This window comes from Podarcis pityusensis (genome assembly GCF_964106645.2).
Source record: "Podarcis pityusensis genome assembly, chromosome: 8".
NCBI classification, from domain to species: Eukaryota; Metazoa; Chordata; class Lepidosauria; order Squamata; family Lacertidae; genus Podarcis; species Podarcis pityusensis.
Genome location: NC_138033.1, coordinates 74760403 through 74783731, shown reverse-complemented (window position 1 = coordinate 74783731; position 23329 = coordinate 74760403). Strand labels below are relative to the sequence as shown.

Sequence of the window (23329 nt, the reverse complement as noted above, 5' to 3'; positions counted from 1 at the left end):
TTTCTTCACTGCCTTTTTTCTTCCTAAAACATCTAGGCAACTGTAACTGCTTTACACATCACCCTCACAAACACGTTTTGAGCAATCAATGCTGCATGCTATTTCATTATTAATTATTCAGATCTTTTATCAGCCACTCTGATTGGGTTGTTAATATTGAAAGCTTTTATTACATGGTCGGTTTCTATTTTTTTACCCTTTCCTTTTGAATTTCAGTTCCCACAATCGATTCCCTAATATGTGGTTGTGTGTGTGTGTGTTTTTAAATGGTAAATTTGACCCCATTACCAAAATAGCATCCTATCCCTCTGGGTGGGAGCTTAAAAGAGGCAGTTCTATCCACTGTATTTGCCAGCAAGACATTTTGGGTTAGAGAGGTGACCTTAGCCCGTCAACCCCCCAACTGTTTAAGATGCCCACAGAAAAAAACTAGTTGCCAGCGAAGGCTTAAGCAGAAAATAATTCAGATTAGCTCCTTACATGAATGTGTGTGTGTGTTGGGGGGGGAGCGTATGCATGCAATAAATAAGGTTTTCCAGCTAGACTACATATATGCCACTTTTTCTGGATTAAAGTTAAAGAACCATCACCTCTTTGAGCATAAGATATGACTCAACTGGAGATTTATGAGCAAATGATATTCCACAAACACAAGATAGATGGGAAACACTGAGTGCTGGGCTGACCTGGACCACCAGCTGCTCCCTCTCCCCCCCATTTCACCTCTCCTGCCCCTTAAACATGCACATAGTTCATATTATTTTGATTCATTATGGTTTATTTTGTATTGTTCGACTGTATTGTTTTTTGCTTCTTTGTGGGAATTTCAATAAAAACTATCAATTAAAAAGATCCAATTACTTTGATAAAAGATACCCTGCCAAGTACCCCAGAGACAATTCTATCTCACCACCAGGAACCAGGCGAGCAGCTATTTACAAGCTCATGTTAGAAACTGCTGAGCAGGGCATAAAAAACTAGCATCTGTATGAGCAACAAGCATCTGGGGCAACCCACAATGAGACAGCCTCAAATGAAGAGGGCAGATGGAAACTTTTTTACCTTTTCTCACAGGAGACGCTATCGATATCCATGCTCTGCGACCGGGAGAGGGACTGAGATTGTGTTTCGAGGCTGTTTGATGGGGAGCTACTGAGCGAACTCACACCTTCGCTGCTCTGGCTGCGGTGGGCTACACCTGCAGGGAAAGGACACCAGGGGGGGAAAAACTATATGTCATTTTGTTCCTACAACACATTCTTGAACTAAACACACACAGTGTTCGAAACTCCCATTGATTTAGGTGGGTTTTGCAACAGGGAATTTCATTAGCATGAGCAGTTTCTGAGCTCTGGGCACAGTACTGTGCCTAATATTTCAGATTAAAACTGCAGAGTGGAAAGAAAGGAGGGTCTTTTTCTGCCTCCCCACTTCCAGTCACTCTCTGAAGACTGAAAAAGAGACCCTCTTAAGAATATTAGGGGGGCAGGCAGGGGAAGCAGGGCTTTGTTTTTTGCAGTCTTCAGAGGAGGACTAGACCATGCGAAAATGAACATATGATTTTAGCCGTCGTTCATTCATTTTCAGCTTTGTATTCTTGTTTGGAAAAAAGCACACCTAGACATTCCGTTGTTGCGCCCATAACCTAGGTTTAAGGTGCCATTTAGCTCTTAGCTTTCCAAAACTGAACACACACATACTGTAAATTACACACACATTACATACCGTATTTTTCCATGTATAAGACTAGGGTTTTTTAACCAAAAATTAGGTTTAAAATTGGGGCTTGCCTTAAACATAGGTAGTGCTGAGGGGTGTTTTTTTAATCTGGAGTCCCCCCAAACAGGGGGTGTCTTATACATGGGGGCATCTTATAGACGAAAAAATACGGTACTTATATTACATACACACACACACACACACACACACACAGCAAAAAAATGCTGCAGCACATTCCCCCCCCCCCCCAAATACCAGGAGTAATCCTATTCCAGCCAGCCGTGCCTTCCCTCCAGGGCACTATTAAGCTGCTCCGACAAGCCAATTCAGGCTTTCCTTCCTTCTTCCAGTTGTTTGTTTTTCTTTTCCAACTGACACTCAACATTATCTGCTTGCTGGGAACAACAGAATATGCATAAACCCTCACTGGGGCTGAGGTATTGGCTTTTTTGAGGGAGGGGGGACTGCCTAGTTTGGTTGCTTTTGTATTTCTGAGCGGCCTGGAATTGAACCAAGCACACCAATACCAACTTCTAGTTCCTAGTGACCCTGCTTTTCAACTCTGTTGGCACAGGGTGACTGAGTTTGCTAGTAAGAGTGCTCCTTATATACAATGAAAATGCTAAAGTGTCAATTAAAAGATGTTATATATCTGCAACATAAATAATCAGCAATGCACTAACACCAGTAATCCCCAAAGACTTCAGAGTGATGTGTTGTAGGAAATTAATTCCAATGAGTTCAAAGGTTGCCCACTGCAACTCTGTAGAGTCACTGCTCTGAGCGGGCCCAGCCATGACAAAAACTTTGACTCGCATCGAGTCACTGTAGAGTGGGCTTCTGGGAGGGTAGAACATTATTACTGCATACTCGGGTACCAGACAAAACTCTCCCCATGAAATTTAATCCCATGCACCAGAGATGTTCATCCTTTTTGAGTCAAATGCTCCCTTGACCAACTACATTCTTTCTGCGGCTCCCCTGTGAGGAAATGTGCTCCAAGCCTCCAAAGCCCAGTTATGTCATCTCTAGAGCCGGCACCCCATCACCCCTTTTCAAACACCCTCCCTTGTGTCGTGTTTCCTCAGCCTCCTCTCCTTTCCCCTATCCTTGGGAGTCCTCTGGCAGCTGGTGAAGGTGAGGCCACCATCTTGAGAGGGCATCAGAAGAGGGAGGGAAGGAAAGAGGGATAGAGTCCAGTGTTGCCTGTGGCACCCCTGACCATCCTTCAAGACACCCCAGGGTGCCATGGCACACTGGTTGAAAACCACTGCCATACACAGTCAAAACTACTTTCAGACATCCTAATTTGCTGGCAATAGGAGTGCAGCATAGCTCAACCCACCAGCCAAACATTACCTGTGCAGACTGCAGCTGGCTTGAACTTACTAGTAGTGATCAACAAGGGAAGGAACAGGAACTGTCACTCAGAGCCAGTGACAATATTCCATTTGCATCCCTGCCCTTCCTCCAAAGAGCTGCAAGCAGCATAAGTAGAGTACTCCCATTTTATTATTGCAAAAAACATCCTGTAATGCAAATTAGTCTAACAGACTTAGTTTTTATTTATTACATTTAGCTCCTGCTTTTAAGGAACTCAAGTAAGGAAGCAAACCAAAGCTGATGGTCTTGATTTGTTTGCGCTAACTAGGAAGAGTTCGAACTCCTAAGTGGGGAACACCAGTTATCTCAGAAAGCTTGCAATTGCCTCCCCTGGCATACAAAAGAAAGAAAGAGACAGAGTGAAAGCCCATGGTTTACTAAGACTCACAAATCTAACACTAAACCATGGTTTAGCATTCTGTCTGAACCATTCCATCAAGTAAAAGAAAACCAAACATATTTAAAAACCTAGTAAGAACAAACTGATGAGAAAAGATAGCCACTAGTACAATTTAAGATATCCATGAATAATAAAAAGCAAAGAAAATGAAGCAGCCATCATTACTACCTTTCCCACTTTGCACGCTGCCTGCCAAGAAATAAAGTGTTGATAGTCATTTGCTCTGGACAGAATATACGCTCCATAATCTATTCCAGCACACCCATAGCAAATTTAAATGAAAATTGTCCCCTATCTTTGGTAGGCACAAACAATACTGAATCCAAAATCCAATAGTGGAGCAAGCTGGCCAGAATGATTTCTCGAAGTAAACAGCTAAGAGAGACTATACATGTGTTACTTGAGCCACTTCAAACAGGAAAAAATATTTATTGCTATACTGCATCTTCAGCATGAGGTCAATGTGCAATATTGCATCACAGTGGCATACTAGTCTCTCACCTAAACAGCAGGGTCAGGGTTAAGGAGGAAGGAAGGAGAGCAACAAAAACAAAGTAAGATATATATGAGAGCTAGTTCACAACTACCATCATACACTCACATAATGAAGGAACAGGGCCTTGAATAGGGCTATGCACATTAAGAGGCAGCTTGGTGCTCAGTGGCTATTACACGAGAGTTTGGCACTGTGTGGCTGTGGGTTTATAGGGTTTCATGTAGGGATATTTATCAACCCTACTAGAATGATGCCAGGGATTGAACCTGGGTCCTTTTACATGCAAAGCATGAACAATGGCCCTTCTTCAGCATTAAGTGAATGGCTGCCATTCATCTAGATAAGGGAAAAGTAAACAGCTGCACTTGAGGACTGTTGCAGTGAGGGCAAACACAGCCCTGACACCCAGTGGCATCTGCCCTGACTGACTGGGATCTCTGCAGGGGAAAGTCCTGTATGATAGCAGGAATATGACTAATCCTTTATTTAAAATCAATGTTGTTGTCTATGCTACACATTTCAATAGGCTATTTATTGCATTTTTACTCCAAGGGCACATGCTCCTAAACCCCCAAATGCCACATTTTATCTCCACAAAACCCTCTAAGACAGATTATAGGTTATGTTCTAAACAGAGTTTTCAGCCCTGGCCGAAAACCTGGTATTCAGAAGCATAGTGCCTCAGAAAAAGGAGCCTCTATCTAGCTGTTGTAGCCAGCAGCAACTTAGGGGCCCATCCAGCAATAACATCCAGAGGGGTAGCCGTATTAGTCTGTTGCAACAAAATCAAAATAGGAACCTTAAAAGACCAAACAATTTACAATTGCATACCATAAGCCCACAAGTTACACACATTTAACTTGTGCACATTCAGCTTTACACGCTTGGCAAATAAAAAATCAAAAAGGGGTTGGCGTCCGGGGAAAAGAACTTTGGCAATTCCACCCACCATTGCTCCCAATGTGTTTCAACTAGACATGATTTTGGCTTTAGGAACGATCCCCAAAATGTAACCCCTGTGTAAGCTGTGGGCTTACTGTAATAAGCTGTTGTTGACTAGCATCCAGTTCATTAGATGCATGAAATTTTACAGGTTACCTGTAACTCAGATATTCTAACCCAATGAAATGGAATATACATCACGAAACCTTCTGTGTAACACACAAGGTGCAACTACAGCATTGACTTAGGTAGCTTTGAAACAGGGATGGGGAACCTGAGGGGTGGGGGCCAAATGTGGCCCCCAGGCCTCCTCTATCTGGCCCTTGGAACTCTCTCCAGTTCACATACCCCACTAGCCCTCCTTTACACACTCCTTGAGCGTTTTCCCCTGAAAATGTGTCCTTGAACTCTGGTAATGTTTCTTGCTTGTAAGGATAGAGGAATGTGTCAACCTGATCTTGTCCACCACTGATAAGCAGCTCCTGGAAGGATGTCCAGAAGGATATGGGACCCTCAGACTAAAAAGGGTTCCCAACCCCTGCTTTTAAAGAAATAGACAAATTTATGGAGGATAAGGCTATCAAAGACTACTAACTGTGATGACTATGTCCTCTCTCTCTACTGTCAGAGACAGTATGCCTGAATGCCAGTTGCAGAGAATCACATGTGCAACTTGTCAGCTATTGTGAGAATAGGATGCTGGACTAGCTAAGCCTTTGGCTTGATACGGCAGGGCTCATCTTATGCCATAATAAATTTGTCTTGAAGGTGCCACAAAACTCTGCTGATTTGTCCATGAACGGATCTCATTGCTCATGGCCAGCATCACAAATTCCTGCTGAGAATTTTGCAAATAATCCCACTTCCCATTATGGACTGTTTTAAGCCACAACCAGCAGCTGAAACGATCACACCCCACTGCTTCCAAGGAGAGGAACCAACACACAAAAAAAGACAGGACCTAATAAGGTTGTACAAGATGCTCCCTTCAGCCGAAAGTGCTCGCATGGAAGAGAACATGGTATCAAAACAAATGAATGTGCATTTCCACAAAATATTTAAGAGAAAAAATTAGGAAAGTGTCATGTTTCCTTATTGATCTATCATTCTGCAGTTTTTAATTAACATAGCAATGCAGAAAAAACTACTCCATACTGGAGTTGTAGAAAGAAATCTGAATTCCTAGGAAGCCAGTGTTCATTTTATTCGTCTGCCGTGGGGGGGAAAAATGACCAGGAATTTTTCTAACACAGCTGCCAACAGGAAGGAAATCAGAATTATTAAACTGGATTTTTCACTGCCAGTTGTGTTTATCATCGCTCTTTGGAGGCCTAAATGCCAATATAAAGAATAAGGATTTATTCACTATTTTTTTAGTGGCCACTCGGCTATCTGCAACTCAAACCTAGAAAGCCTTACAAGGACCATCCCTGGACTTAACAGTTTAAAGTAAACGGTATAATTTGCTGTCACCAAGAAAGTACCTCAGTGACACTGGGAATGGACAGTTTTCATGGCAAGATGGTGACGTTTTATTCAATATACAAATGAAAACAGGTCTTAAAAGAAACTCTCTGAAGCATCTTTGCAGATATGGCTATCCTAAACATCACAACTTGAACTATATTCTTCCCTGGGAACGACTGTCTGCAACAGGTAAAACAACTTTTGTCCCTGGGACTGTTATATGATGGACATTTGAAAAATTTGCATGGCTTAATAAGGATAATTTATGTTAATGTACAACCTGATAGCCATTTTGGCGGTGGGGGAAATGTAGTATACATAGAAACCAGTAACAGCTATTTCAAGGAAAAGGATTATTAAGTTGTGGCTTACCTGATGCGCCAATGGGAGAGGTAGCTGGGGTCATGCTATGAATGTTTAGCCCAAGGTTATGGGGCGCTCCAGAAGGCGGTGCTGCTGCAGGAGGCCCCGGAGGGTTTTCCCTCTGCGGAGACGTAAGCGGTGTGGTGGGCTGAGAAGATGGCCCGCCGGCGAGCCGGGCAAGGCGCCTCCGACGGATCTGCAATGAAACAAGGGTTAAACATTTTTTTTAAAAAAAAGGGCTTAGCAAAATGCTGGTGTATAAATCCTCCAGGGTTCTGACAAGGCAAGAAAAGAGAGCTAAGAATAGAACTGGGACGTATTTCAAGATACACCCAAGCCAGGTCAGGCACAGCTTTCCCATGCCACCTGGAGATGCTAGCTGAAGGAAGGGACTGCAAGCAAGGTATGTTAAGGCCAGAATAATAGGAAGATAGGGAACTGCCATACACCAGGTCAAAGAGTTTGTCCATCTAGTCTAGTATTATCTGTCCCTACTGACAGCAACTCTCCAGGGTCTCAAGCATAGAGTGTTTTCCCATCACCTCATACCTGGGGTCCCTTTAACTAGAGATGCTAGGGTAGCTTTTTGTGAACTACTAAATGTTCTTGAACCACAACTCCCATAATCCCTGACCACTGCCCATGCTGCCTAAGAATTATGAGAGTTATAGTCCAACAACATCTAGCAGCCCAAGATTGAGAAAGGCTGTGCTAGGGACTGAGCCTGTGACTTTCTGCGTACAAAACAAGCACCCTACAACTAAATTATGACTCTACTTGGTTCTTAGAATCCAGTGAAGTCATTCCTGTGCTACTGACTGCAGTATTACTCCAAGGTCTGCAGCAATTTGTTGCTGAGGGAAGCTGTTAAGGCAAGACTTTCATTACCTGATGCCCTCCAGATATTTTCCACTACAACTCCATCAGCATCAGCTAGCATGTCCAATTGACAACGATGCCAGCTGGTTTAGCAAAATATGAATGAGCATGGCCTCCCCCAGAGCCTGCATGGACATCCACCACTCCTTCTCCCATGCAGCTGGGAAGAAAAGTTCAGAAGCTTTTGCTTTCTCTTTCACTTAACCAGCATTCGTTGTGCTATCTGGACCAACAAACCATGGTGACCATTAACTGTTGTTAGTTTAAAACAAGGAAACTTCAAACCATGGCTCCTGTACAGCTCTCAAATAAGCGAGCAGGCTACTAGAAATGTTAATATTAACTATAATCCAACATAACAGTTTTAAAAAGCGAGTATGAGAAAAGAATTACATACAACTACTGTACAATCAAAACAAATATGAGAAGCAAGTCAATGCAGACACGGAATACATGGAGTTTGCTTTATTATGCCGCTTGTGTTTTCATTTTGTACTTTTATGTTGTGAACTGAAGAGAGGTATACAAATTTAATAAGTAATAATATTATTAAGCACAGATCCTGGTCACAACAAACTGTGGTTAACCAAAAAACAGAAGCTTTCAAACTCATCCTCCCAGCTGTGTGGAAAGAGGGGAGAGGGTGCACATTATGTTGAGAGGAGGCCAGACACATTCACATTTCACCAAATGGTAAGTTTAGCTAGCATAACAACTGAATACAACCATTATCACTGTGACTTTTACATACTGTATTGGCCTGAATATAAGCTTCACTTTTTTTCCCAAATTCTAACCGTGAAAAGTTATAGTGCGGCTTAAATTCGCGACCTTAAAAAAATTGGCTTTTACGATATCGCTGCTGAAACTGACATACGGTAAAACACAACGGGTGTGAGTGCCTGCAGAATTTTAAGGAAGCAGCTTATATTTGGGTATTGTCTTTTTTTCTTTCTTCCCCTTGAATTTTAAAGGTGCAGCTTGTATTCGGGCCAATACGGTATTACAGACAACAGTCCTGAGGCAGAGAGGGGGATTTGTTTAAGGCCTCCCAGTTTAGTTCATAGCTAGAATGAGATGCAGGCTGGAAACTTCCCAATTCGCAGCCCACCATCTCATTCACAAAACAAGCTCTGTTTTCAAGACGGACTACACATTTTAAAATATATTCCCTCCCTCGCCCCCAGTTGTTTGGGAATTACTAGAAATAAATAGAAGGTTCTCCTTCAAGGGCAACATGCTTCCATTCCATTAAGTCATAAAGTTTCTGAACATTCTAGCGATTTACCACCTGGACTTCTATCCTTTCCCAGAGAGATTTCCAAAGAGCATTTTCCCGGAAACTGATACAGAACAACATGTGGAAAACACCACGCGGTGTTCCATTCCCCTGCTCAGATGGGACACTATAATTAGAAGCAGTGCAAGGTTCCCCCTTAAGCAATGAGGTCGATATCATCATCTCTTCTCCTCTTTATCTTCCAGTAAAGCTGCTCTCCATCTTTCAGATCCATAACAAGTTGCATTTTGCAAGCATATTTATGTAGATCATTAATTCACTCAATGTCACACTATACCTCAAAGCAAGAAATTTTTAAAATGTTTCAAATACAAAATTTGTACAGGATTGCTAGTCCAAATTCATCGTTCATGTGAAAGGCCAACATCAAGGGGGGGGGGACCCAGCACATGACTAGTGGCAGACTGTTCAAACATGCTAACTGCAAGTAGACACTCAATTAATAAATGCTTGTTGCTGCATTTTCATTATACACACCGGTTGTTTCCAGAATGATAACATGTTTGTTATATTTGGTTCTGCACAGTGTTCGAAACTCCCATTGTTCTAGGCGCATTTTGCGACAGGGAATTTCATTAGGGCAAGCAGTTTCTGAGCTCTGGGCGCAGTACTGCGCCTAAGATTTCAAATTAAAACTGTAGAGTGGAAAGAAAGGAGGACTTTTTTCTGCCTATCCACTTCCAGCTAATCTTTGAAGACTAGAGAAGAGACCCTCTTAAGAATATTAGGGGGTGTGAGCAGGGCAAGGACTAGACCATGTGAAAATAAACGTAAGATTTTAGCTGCAGCTCGTTCATTTTCAGCTTTGCGTTCTTGTTATAAAAAAGCTTTGTGATCTTGTTATAAAAAAAATTCCGTTGTTGCACCCATAACCTAGGTTTAAGGTGCCATTTAGCTCCTAGCTTTCCTATCTCAGTTTCTAACAGTGGTTCTGCATGATGCGAAGCGAATGGTTGATAGCTTTTTTCTTTCCTTTTTGCGCTGCTTCCTGGAGGAGATAAGTGTTCTGTTTACACCACATCAAGTGACCAACAACAATAAGAATTTCAGAAGATACACAGCGAAATACATTCATTTTATTTCACAAGATACATAACACTTGACTGTAATGAAAACTCAAAAGCGATTAACTTCAGCAGCAGCTAAATTGAAAGGAAGCCCTATTATACACTATGCTCATAGTACGAGGCAAGCTAGTTCTGTTTTGCCAGACAATTGTGATAACTAAATCCTATCAAAAAAAACTTAATATGTCTACCGGTTGTCTTCCTGCAAAATATCTTCAGAATTTGAATTAACACTTCCAGACCATCACACAAAGCAGGTCAGGATATGCTCTCAGCTAGAGATCCAAAAGGAATCTCAACCTGACAAAAGGCTGCTGCATTATCAGAGGACATGTTCTTCTGAGAAACCTACTGAACATCCAGTGCCCGTTTTCACTGACCTGGATCCAAATTAACTCTGCAAACTCAAGGGAGGCTTGGAATTAGGTTGCTCCAATACTCCCTCCCTGTGCCACCCCCATTCTCAAACCGCAAGGAGACTTACAAGCTATTTGTGACATGACATGTTGTAATGGGAGGGGAGTAATTGGGGTGATCAAACATGTAATTGTTAGCGCGTTCAACTAGGACTTGAGAGACCAGAGTTCAAACCCCAACTCACTGTATGAGACTGGGGTAACGGCTATAATTTGGGGGAAGGGCCATTGCTCAATGATAGAACAGTTGCTTTGCATGCAGAAAGTCCCAGGTTCAACCCTCGGCATCTCCATGACTGGGACACAAGAAACCAGCCTGAAACCCTGTCCAGCCACTGCCAGTCTATGTAGGAGAGATGGATCAATGGTCTGACTCAGTATAAGGCAGCATCCTAAACGTCCCACTGGTCCTATTTGGCCAACTCCTTCGAAGTAGCTTTCTATATACAAACAGTCCCTAACTTAAGCTGAGAAAGCATCTCACTTCTCCCAAGTAGGGGTGTACTTGTAAGTGCCAATTGAGAATTGGGAGGTTGCAAGTACAAAGAGAAGGAAAGTCCGCTTAAAAAGACATTGCCACCCCCATTTACCACGGTCTTTAAGCATCTTACTTTCCCTGGCTCTGTATCCCCCCCGAAAAAGGAAATTAACTGGGGGTGGCTCTCCATATCTTTCCATGTAGCATTTAGGTCTGAGGAGTGGACAATAGGATTGGATGGAGAAAGAGAAGAACCCAAAACTCCTTCGAACCAGCCCTCTACAGAATATTTATGCCATGTAAAAATCCTAGGAGACAACACCAAGTGCAAGGCCTTGGACAGTAAGCCGTCTGTGGACTATTCCAACCCCTTTAAATGCTGTGGCTATCTGGGCATTACATGGCAAGGTTCAGTCTTTCCTTGTGCATTCAGAAAGCTCTCCGCTTTCTCATTTGACACAGTAATTCCCCATTCCTCACCCGCCCTGTCCCCCTCGTTGCCCACATCTTGTCCTCCTTCCACTTCCAAATTTCTTTTGCTCACACTTCCCCACATGCACAGCAGGGATATTGCCACCGTGGCCTTTTCTGTACAATGCCAGAAGTGTACACTGAGCTGTGTAATAGATGAGCCGCAGCAGCAGATGGTCGATCCTGTCCTCAGCAACGTAGACCATCTCACACATGCTGCAAATTGCTCAGTGGCTCAATCAAGACTCCAACAAAGCCAGCCAAAAGACTTCCGCTTCTTTATTAAAACACCAGCTTTTTATTTAGTGATTCCCATTGTATTATCTGTGGCCTCCCCCTCCTCATTATTATTACTATTGAATTTATTCCCCACCTTTCACCAGCAGGTTCCTGGGTAGGTTACAACTTAATATTCACAATTTAGAACAATTAAAACAGATTAGTGTCACAGGAACAGGGTGGGTCCTGAAAACAAACACCTCAGGTGTCAGAGGGCAGGGCAAGGGGCTGTGGTTCCAGCATATGCCAAAAGCTATATAGTGAAGAAGCCAGACACACTTCTATGGAGAGGGAATTCCACAACTTAGGGTACAACTACCAAGAGGGCCCCCTCTTAACACCCAGTAGAGTCTGTGGGGAGGGAGACTGTCTCAGGACCTAAGTTATTTAGCACTTTAAACACTAATGTGTTTAATTGGGCCCAGAGAAGAACTGGCAACCAATGCAGCTGTCACCAAGGCTCAGGGCAGATTTCAACTTAATGCATACCACGCTAATAATCTAAGCACACATTCTACTCATGTAAAAACACCAGGCAGGCCCCACAAATAACTCAGAGATGCATTTTAAATACAAGGAAACGTTCTACTCATGTAAAAACACGCTGATTCCTGAACTGTCCACCGGCCGGATTGAGAAGGTGATTGGGCCGCATCCGGCCCCCGAGCCTTAGGTTGCCTACCCCTGATCTAAGTTAAGCTGCCATGTAGCAAGGGAGATCACTGGTCCATTCAACTGAATAGTGTCAACTAGGAAGACTCTCCAGAGGCTCAGGGCCAAAAACAAGGACCCTCTCACTACATATTGTTTTAATTCAGGGGAACCTGTGGCCCTCTCGGGAGCTATTGGACTCCAACCCCCATCAGACAAAGGGATCGGGGTCAATTGTCAGAGATGATTAATTAAATTTGTACCCCTCCCTTTCCCTGAAAGAATCCCAAGACCGCAAACATCAAAATGTTTTTAAATAAATACTTAAAATGTTAAAAAATACAATAGCACCTTAAAACATTTAAAATCAATTGTATAGCCACTAATTTCAAGGTTGTCATGGCCAGTATCTATCAGCCATCAAATGTCTGGATAAACTGATGTCCATTTTTCCCTGAAAGTCTATAATGAAGGAGACAAGACACACCTCACCAGCAAGGGCATTCCACAAGCAGCGAGTCAGCATTGAAGAGGGTCAGTGGCTGGAGCACCAACAGAGCCTCCCCTACCAATTATGGGGCCTGAGATGGTCGGTATTAGGGGAGTCACTCCTTTAGGTACTTGGGTCTCAAGCCACTTAGGGCTTTGTACACCAGCACTAAAACCTTGAATTGGGTTTGACAGGTCACTCGGTAGGTAGCCAATGCAGAGCTTTCGGGACCAGTGGCAGATGGTCCCATTTGGATGTAAGCCAACAACATCTCTAAGGTTGTGGGTTCCCCACTTCTGTTTTAACTGGAGATTCTAGGAACTGAACCTGGAACCTTCTGCGGAAGTAAGGAGGCCCTAGCACCATAAACTTCCCAGATACTTGGAACCTTGGCTCTGCATCAGAGCCAAATGGAAGGCAATCAAGTGTTCCAAAGGTTTCCATCATCTCACCTAAAAGTAGGTGTTGCGTAACAGTGAGAGGGACTGAACTACAAACGGGAACTTCCTGGTTGGAATTTTACCTTCCCCCATGAACCCAACAGGTGTCCTTAGGCAAGCTACTTTCAACTTCCATTGTCCCACATACAACAAGGGGCAGTGCTATACATAAATACCTTGTATTATAAGCCATTCCTGAAGCGCACGCATGCTCACATGCAAAGCATGATTTGCACACTAGTGTTTTGACAGTCTGCCACAGTGAGTCTCTGTATTTGGTTCCAGGCTTCACAACACATTACGTAAGCTAGGCATGGCCCCCCCACTTCTCCGCCTTTCAAAAACTAGTAAACACTTAATATCTAACATATGGGTGGTACATGAAATTAAGGAGAAAAAGCTTCCTGCACATTTGAGGCGTTACAGAAACAAATCACTGAGAAGCAGTAGACCATCTCTCTCTTTCCACCCCTCCCAGGAGTGCTGGCATGATAATGAACATTTCACCACAGTTTCTCTTCACATGATTGGTTTTTCCCCTTCTCTATGCTATTTGTCCTCTTGCTTTTCATTTCCTCCACCTCCCCTTTTCCACTGATGCTGCAGCTGGGAGACTGTAAGCTTCTTGGGGCAAGAGACTGTTCCCTGCCACTCAGACATTTTGAATACATAAATGGTGCCGCAGCACACACATACAAAAACGTGTAGGGTGAAAGCATTTAATGAATCTTAACAAAGAAACATTATGTTCCTAAAGCAGCACTTTTTCAGCAAAAAGGGCCATAGCACAGTAGTAAGAGCATCTGTTTTGCATGTAGAAGGTCCCAGGTTTAATCCTCAACATCACCATTCAGGGCTGGGAGAGATTCCTGCCTGAAATCCTGGAAAGCTGCTGCTAGTTAGTGTAGAGAATACTAAGCTAGATGGACCAATGATCTAACACATATAAAGCCACTTTTATGTTACACCTGAATGCAGTATAATAGAGAAAGTTATCCAAGTACACTCCTCAGCTGTTTTCAAACTTTTCACTTTAGGGAATCCTTTCCAGCAATCAAGTAACAGTACTGCAGACCCAGCCCCTTACGTAAAAAGATCCCTGCTGGATCAGACCAAGGACCCATCTGGTCCAGCAGCCTGTTCTCACAGTGAACAACCAGATACCCCAATGGGAAGCTGGCAAGCAGGACATGAGCTCAACAGCACTCTTTCCCTTGAGATTCCCAGCAAATGATATTATTATAAATTCAATTTATTACCACCTTCCGCCAAACGGCCCTAAGGGAGATTGCACCAGTTTAAAATACAACAAACCAGTGCCACAAGAACAGGGTATTCAGAAACATTCGGCCTCTGACAGTGGAAGTAAAGCATAGACATTGTGGCTAGTTGCCACTGATAGCCCCCTCAGCATCTATGTTCATAAGGCTACAAAGAGGTCCTGATTTGGATAAAAGTGGGCAGGGGTTGGGGGGGCTTGTGTTTTGTGGATTTCAGAGTCCCCCTACTATTTCCGTAATAATTGGGGCATAGCTTTCTACATCAGTATCTGCAGAAGAAATCCCTATGTGTTGCAAAGGATTTCAGGGAGCGTTATTAGGAAAATACTAAATTCACAGAGACCTTTTGCCATGTAGGAATGTACATTAAACACATTAAACACTCACTAAAGCACATTAAACACTCACATGCAACTGCCAATTTTTTGGTTATGAGTGAGCAAGCTACTGTTTAAGCTTCATCTTCTCAATGAGGACAGACACACAGACACACCACATTTACTTCTAAGGAACCCGCCTCCACCCTGTGTTCTCCAGAAATGAGATTGAAAGCTACTATTCTACAGCACACTTTCAGATCCATAAGCTTACTCCCATGCACATTCAGTAAAGTACTGAGTTTGCTTTTCCAATCATTTCTTCAGTCCCTTCATTCAGCAAATTTGAAGTACCGTATTTTTCGCACCATAGGACGCACCGGACAATAGGACGCACTTTGTTTTAGAGGGGGGAGAACAAGAAAAAAAAATTCTCCCCCTCTCTGCCCAGCGCCCCTTCAGCGAAGCGGCAGGAGGCGCTGCGCATAGAGGGGGAGAACTTTCCCCCTCTTGTTTTCCCGCCCTAAAACAAGGCGCCGTTTAGGGTGCGTTCAGGCGGCTACCTTGGAAGCCTGGAGAGCGAGAGGGGTCGGTGTGCACTGACCCCTCTCGCTCTCCAGGCTTCAGGTTCCTTTCAACCTGCTCTTTGGGGCTGGCGGGGGGAAGCCCACCACCAGCCCCAAAGAGCAGGTCAGGGAGCAGCGGAAAGGCGCAGCGGAGAGGCTCCTGCCATAGCCGCGCGTCACCTCTCCAGCCGGGAGAGGGTCGCGGAGCTATGGCTTCTTTAGCCCCGCGCGCGCTCTCCTGGCTGGGGAGGTGACGCGTGGCTATAGAGGCTCCTGCCATAGCCGCGCATCACCTCTCCAGCCTGGACAGGGTCACGGGGCTATGGCGTCTTCGCTCCATAGGACACACACACATTTCCCCTTCATTTTTGAAGGGGAAAAAGTGTGTCCTATAGAGCGAAAAATACGGTATGTTTCTCAGGCACAGGTACGAAATGCAGCGATTCGGCTGCATTGATGAACAGGTTTATTTGACCATTCCCTCAGGCTGCAAAAAGGTCCAGTGGATGTGTTTCCTTATTCCCCTGCAGTTGCCTGAGATGCAGATTTATCTACACTTTCTGAAGTAAGAAATCAACTTCCCATTACAGATGTCCCTCTCTAAGGCTGCTTTGAAGTGGTGTCTGTACAGCAGGATATCTTGCCTGCAGAGGGTATCCCAGGGCACGGCCTGACGGTACATGATGCAGCAATTCTGTTGAAGCTAAGCAGGTTTAATTATTACCTGAATAGGAAATCGCCCAAGAATGCTATTGACATCACCTTGAGTGTGATGGTGGCACTAGATCTTCCAAAACTTCCTAAGCCATGGTTTAAGAAGATATTAACAATTGTTCCTCCTGTCCTCCTCCTGTCACACGCTGGCTTCAGCACAAATGTCCTGGCTTGTATTAAACCAGAATTCCCCATTATGTGTGAATGGGCTAAATTCAGATTAATACCAGTTAAATCATGAAAATAAGCCAAGATTTAAGCTAAATCCCAATGCTCGGCCACCACTTCATAAACCACTGCTTGTGAAACCTCACTGTTTGTGAGACCTGTTACAACCAGTGTGGTGCCCTCAAGTCATAATCCACATTATCTGGAGGGTCCAATATTGGCTAGCCCTACCTTAAGATAGTTGTCTGAAAGACGCCATTTTGTTTTACACTGCGTACCTAAGTGTCATTGAGGGAAAGAGCCCTTCAATGGCAGAATATCTGCTTTGCATGCAGAAGTCCCAGGTAAAATCCCTGGCATCTCCAGGTAGGGCTGAGGAGGGCATTTTGACTGAAACTAGTGCACTAACAATCAGTGTAGACAAAATTGACCAAGATGGGCCATTGCTCTGACTCAGTATATGGCAGCGTCCTATGGATAAATGTGTCGTGGCTCTGAAATCAGATCTATTGCATGTGATATAGCCCGCCTTCCTGTGTGTAACAAGGCTTTCATCTCTATAGCATGAAGAATAACTACAAGTTTACAAACAAACAAAAAATCCTACCCAATTATTATTTGCCACAGGTAAGGGTCAGTTTCCATGCCTGGTGTCCTGTGCATGAGTGGGATTCAAAACAAGATACCACACCAGGTTAGGAGACAGAATGAATCCTGACTCAAGCAACAGCAAAGTAAGCCAGCAAACTATCTGGATTCTTTTTAAAGCAAAGTTGCACTGAGAGAAAAGGGGGGTGGGGACTTTACAGAAACTTTATTAATGCTTTAAAAGGTCAAGTCCTTGTCATAAATCAAATTCTATATATTGTATAACCTGGCTTGATTACACAGCATTTCTGGTGCCAATGGCTTACATTAACAGTGATATAATCAGGCTTAAACCAAGTGGCTTAAGCTAAAATATGTCAAAAGTCCTCATCACCTGAATGCAATTGGCCTATTATTCCAGTGACAATTAACATACTTCCAAACTAAGTGTCTCGCCTCTTTAGCATTACCATCAGTGTCTCCCAGTGTCTGCTGAGAACTGTAGTCCTTCCTTAGTCATTCCCAGCTCACAAGAAGTACACCCTAGCCATTGGCATCACACACATCCCTAAATTCCTATTGCAACATCAAAGGATTGCTAAATCATTACCTTCAACACGCAAAACAACATTGTGATGTTTTGGAATATACTGAATGACTTTGCATAAAGATGTCAGTTGTTGCAATATGATCTCCACAGATGGCACAGAACATGTAAGCGACACAGACACACACACACACACACACCAACCAACAGAGAAAAGGGATCATAAATGTTGCAGCTCATTGCTATAGCAGGATTCCATAAACTGATCACTGTTGTTGTTTTTAAAAAATACATTTCCACAGAGATTACGCAGCGGAGGTATATGCTAGTAGGCTTGTTTTACAAATGAGTTCTTGATTTGCAGATTTGCATTGATTTGTCACCACCTCATTATTAAAGGTATTACAGGTTTTGTAAAATACAGGAATTCCTTTAAAGGAACAGGAGTCTGCAAGAGTATGGGAATGGGAGATTCATGACAGATAAAAGGAAGGACTTTGTCGCGCAGTTTCAGGTAGTTAAACTGTTGAATTCTCTACTACAAAGAGGTAGTGATGGCCATCAACTTGGACAGCTTTGTAATGGATGAAACGTCTTTATGGAGGGTCAGGCTCTCCGTTGCTTCTCGTCCTTATGGTGATATGCTACCTCTAGGAGCAGAGGTGTTGTGCTTCTGGATACCTGTGCTGGGGTACAAGAGCGAGAGCAGTGACTGCCCTCATGTCCTGTGCATGGGCTTTCTGTTGGCCATGGTGGGAACCAGAATATTGGACCAGGCAGCCCTTTGGTCAGATGAAGCAGGGCTCTTCTTAAGTTCCTAATTAGTTTCACTGGATAACTCCCCCCCCCCCCCACACACACACAATTTTCAAGTATTACGATAGAAGGATTTCTCTCCACCCACTTTCTCTTCATGATACAAAATTCTATACAACTCTATCATGTCTCCCTTTTACTTGACTTTTCCTAGGCTTTTATCCTCTTGACTCCAGCCCCTCGATCATTCTGGCTCCCTTAGTGTAACTCTACAATATATTTTTGAAATGCAGCAACTAGAACTATAAACAGTATTCAGTATTCCAAGAATGGTTGCACTACTAGTTTGTATAAAAGCATTACAGCAATGGCAGTTTTCAATCCCCCTTCCTAATGATCCCCAACAAGAAATTTGCATTTTTCAGCATTACCGCAGTCTGAGTGGCTGTTTCTAGTGAGCTGTCCACCATGACCCCACAATCCCTTTCATAGACAGTAAGACCCCATCAGCTTATATAGATGATGGTGGGGCTTGCCCCAATTATGCATCCCTTCACACCTACCTACACTGAACCCATTTGCCAATTTATTCTCCTTTCACCCAGCTTGGGAAGAGCCTTTTGGAGCACTTCACAATGGGAAATGGGGGTACAGTGGTACCTCTGGATGTGAACAGGATCCGCTCGCATCCTGAAGTGAACGTAACACATGACTGCACATCTGCACGTGCCACGTTTCACCGCTTCCGTGCATGAACGTGATGTCATTTTGAGTGTCTGCGCATGCAGCAAAACACGGAAAAAGCCGCAGAGCGCAACCCGAAAACGCTCAACCTGAAGCGTATTCATCCCGAGGTATGACTGTATAGACCATAGTTCCAGGAAGCCATACAAGACATCTATCGACCAAACAAGGATCCCATTTGGTGACACCACTTTTACATAGTTATCATTATCCCGCTCTTCACCCTAAGGTCCCAGGAAGGGTTACAACAATTTAAAATGCAACATTAAAAGAGTTTTAAAAATTAAAACTAAAAATACAATCACAAAAGCAGGAGTTGTTCCTGAAAATATACATCTTAGATGCCAAAGGCCCTAAGGAGTTGCATCTTCAGCATTCATCAAAAACTGTACATTGAAGTTGCCAGCTGCATCTTTGTGAAGAGGTAGTTCCACAACTTAGGGGCTGCCACAGAGAAGGCCTCTCCCAGGCTGCTGCCACCACTGCTTCTGAAGGCAGCAAAACCACAAAAGAGCCCCATCCCCCATGAACTTTGCACCTGAGAAGATCTGTAGGGAAGGAGGTGGTCTTTCAGGTATTGGGGGTCTGAGTCATTTAGGGCTTTAAACACCAATGTGAAAACCTTGAACTGGATCCAGAAATGAACCCAAAAAGTATGCAAATGGATTTCCACAACAATGAAGACAAGAAACTCATTTTTTTAAACTGGGGAGAAAAACTTGATTCCCAAGATTCTACATCAGCTCAAAAAATGATACATGGTGTGACCTAAATAGCAAACAGTCTGAACCTAAAACCATGCCTAACAGATGCTCATCATAGACATACTTCAGAAAAATGAATGCCAAAGCTCGACAGGGAAATTTACTCTACTGACCTGACAATTATCTTTCAATGTAACCTATAGGGAAACATTCACATTCTAAGCACTACAGGGAACCCAAATAAAGATCCATATTTGGCATGTAAAAGCAGACTTGCCACTAATTTGCTCATATGATATAGCAGGCCACCAAGGGGCTGTCTTATTGCAACCCCACATACACCTGCACAAAGCAAACCCAAGCATCCAAACATTTTGGTTTTGTTTAGTAGCCAAACATTGTTTCTACTAGCCAATGAAGTTTAACTTTCCAACTACTTCTCCAGTGCATGTCATATGAACACAGGAAGCTACCTTATACCAAGTCAGACTATTGATCCACCTAATTCAGCACTGTCTATCTATTCTATACTGTTTAGCAACAGCTCTTCAAGGTTTCAGAGAGGAAGACTCCTCCAGCCCTAACTGGAGATGCCAGGAATTGAACCTGGGACTTTCTGTGTTCAAACCACACATTTTACCATTGCCTAGGCCCTATGGCCCCCATTTGCACTCATTCCCTAGCAAGGTTTTACTGGAAAAGAGGGGTGGGAGTTGTGTATTTCTCATTGCCACTGGAAAACCCGTAAGTAAATAACACATAGTTTCAAGCCTCCAAACTGCTGCCCTCTATGAATATTCAAGCAACCAATAAAGGTATTTCACAAAAAGGGCTGAAATTATATGTCATGTTAGCATTCTCCAAACCAAAGTTCGAAAGACTGAAAATGTGGCATGGTCTCACTTACATCTTCCTCCCCTCTCTCTAACCCAGATTGCCTTCAAACCAAGTCTGCTCAATTCTAACATCAAGGAAAATTAAGATAACACTAGAATTAATTCTGTGGTCAGTGTGCTGCTACTCCATATTAGCAGCCCATTCTTTGTTACTTGAATTTTAGTGCAAGCCCATGTCTGTGTACAGTGGTGGTACCTTGGGTTAAGTACTTAATACATTCCGGAGGTCCGTTTTTAACATGGAACTGTTCTTAACCTGAAGCACCACTTTAGCTAATGGGGCCTCCTGCTGCCGCCACTCTGCCGGAGCATGATTTCTGTTCTCATCCTGAAGCAAAGTTCTTAACCTGAAGCACTATTTTTGCGTTAGCAGAGTCTGTAACCTGAAGCGTCTGTAACCTGAAGCGTCTGTAACCTGAAGCGTCTGTAACCCGAGGTACCACTGTACTTGGAAATATGTTCCATTGGACACAGCTGGTGAGAATTTGCAGTCTGAACAATTCAGGCCATGTCCCATGATGTTCCATCAGTTATGAACTTTATTCATGAAAAGCAGTCCTTTTTTTTTTTTTTTTACTCTGTCTCTCCTTTATTGTAACGCAGACAGCATGGAAATAGCCTGTCCGCGGGTTGCGGTGGAGAGTTTTACTTTACGCACCAGCTACCAAATTCAAGCCTATGAAAAGAGGCAGGAACCTGTTTGGGGTGCGGTAAAAGCAGTGCTTTTTCATGGTGGTTCCAAAATTATGGAATTCACTCCTACTTACAGTCAGGAACACACAGAATCTCTCTCATTCAGAAAGGAGTAAAGACCTTATTTCACTGTGCCTTTTCTATTTTAATTATACCTGACACTTCCAGAGTTTTGACAGTGCCACTATTTCATATGTTTCCCTTATTTTTGTCATCACTAACTTCAGTTTTAAATAAACTGGGTTTTTTTAGTTTTATTGTGAACTACCTTGAAAAAAATGGTAAAAAGCAGGAACTACATATAGTAAATGCTATGCTCATCTTTAAAGCCATGAAGAGCTCAGGACTCAAACACTTGAAGGAGTACCTCTCCTTATAACCAGCCTGCCCATGTCTTGAGACTTTTGGTGGAAGCACATTTCCATATTCCACCATTAGAAACTCACTATGTAATGATATGGAATAATTCCTTCTCCATGGTGAGACACCATCTGTGGAATGCTGTTCTTTGATATGCATGACTGGCACTGTGCTGATAACAAGACTTATTTATGTGCTCTGGCATTTTCAGTTTCCCACCATATTCTCTTGACCACAATTTCCAAGCCAATTAGTCTCTGAGCCCAATTCAAAGTGCTGGTTTTTACTTATGAAGCCTTACATGGCTCAGGACCACAATACCTCAAGGACCACCTCTCTCCCTATGAACCGACCCAGACTCTGCAATCATCATCTGAGACTCTTCTTCCTGCGCCTTATCCACAAGAGATCACAGTAACGGGCCTTTTTTGCAGTGGTTCCCCATTTGTGGAATGCTCTCCCCAGGGAGGTTCAGGGATCCTCAAATGAAGGGCGGTATAGAAATGTACAAAATAACAAGGTAAAGGGACCCCTGACCATTAGGTCCAGTCGTGACCAACTCTGGGGTTGTGGCGCTCATCTTGCTTTATTGGCAGAGGGAGCCGGCGTATAGCTTCCAGGTCATCTGGCCAGCATGACTAAGCCACTTCTGGCGAACCAGAGCAGCACACGGAAACGCCATTTACCTTCCCACCAGAGTGGTACCTATTTATCTACTTTCACTTTGACGAGCTTTCGAACTGCTAATAAAATAACAAATGAATAAATAAAATTCTTTTAACTTATTTTATTAGTGTATTTTTAAATTGTCACAACTTGCCCTGGAACCTCAAAGCATGGTACAGGGAAGAAATCTAATAAATAACTGTAATAACTGCTTAAACCAGTGGTGTCCAAACTTTTTTCAAAGAGGGCCAGATTTGATGAAGTGAAGGGCCATGAGGGCCGACCAAGGGGCCAACCAAAGTTGTTGAGCTTTTTTTTTTAGGATTGAAGTTGAGGCTTTTTTAGGATTCTACCCCAGGGAATAAACTGCGGAAGGAACCGGATTAAACCGAACAGCGGGCCAGATTATGCCCTTGAAATGGACTTTGGAAATGCTTGGCTTAAAATATTCAGTTGTTTTTAGGTACTTTCTTTGTCTGAAGGCGTTTCTACTCCACCTTCTTGCTTCTTTTAAATGATTTGACGATTTTGTATTCACTATTTTGATCCAGTATTTCTGTGCATGAAGGGCAGCTTAAAAGCTATTTTAAAATAAAAAAATAAGACAGATTACTCACATGGGAAAAGCCTGCTTCATGGCAAGTTATGAAAGCATCCAAGCTAGCTTCTCAAAGTATTTTCACCTACATCAAAACTACAATATAAAAAAAGCTTACATAGCCTTACCTTGGGCCAATGTACTACCAATGTGTCAGTGTGTGCAGAAAGAGCTTGCTAGTATAAAGCAACTGATTAAGTAGCTGTGAGTGCTTTTGCAATGAATAAGACCCAAAAATCCTTTGTTTTTTGTTTAAAAAAGCAACAAAATACCACCCAGGCAGAAGGGGTAAGGATGGATGGATGGAGGGAGAGAGAGATCATTAAAGACTAGAATTAAGAATTAAACAAAATAAAAAAATCCTTCCAGTAGCACCTTTAAGACCAACTAAGTTAGTTCTTGGTATGAGCTTTCGTGTGCAAGCACACTTCTTCAGATACACTGAAACAGAAGTTGCCAGATCCTTCTATATAGTGAGAAGGTGGGGAGGG

General features: G+C 43.1%; 1 protein-coding gene and 1 long non-coding RNA gene across 7 annotated transcripts in view; one reads left to right on the top strand and one right to left on the bottom strand.

The window, feature by feature from the left end:
* The window catches only part of UBE4B (ubiquitination factor E4B), a 68554-nt gene that overhangs the window by 42549 nt on the left and 2676 nt on the right, over nt 1-23329 (bottom strand). For 2 of the 6 annotated variants that reach the window (XM_081016008.1, XM_081016013.1), the window contains exons 1-3: nt 12799-12852; nt 6780-6966; nt 1063-1198 (exon numbers count right to left, since the gene is read on the bottom strand). In XM_081016008.1, the coding sequence (XP_080872134.1) occupies nt 1063-1198; nt 6780-6966; nt 12799-12837 (362 nt within the window). In that variant the 5' untranslated portion in view covers nt 12838-12852. Of the gene's footprint in view, nt 1-1062; nt 1199-3670; nt 3821-6779; nt 6967-7319; nt 7480-12798; nt 12853-23329 lie in introns of those variants that run through there. The other 4 variants (XM_081016009.1, XM_081016010.1, XM_081016011.1 and 1 more) reach the window with 3 other exon arrangements.
* Nucleotides 3913-12079, top strand: LOC308482836. Its single transcript, XR_013989445.1, has 3 exons — nt 3913-4056; nt 5709-6596; nt 7559-12079. It is a non-coding gene; the product is annotated as an uncharacterized lncRNA (long non-coding RNA).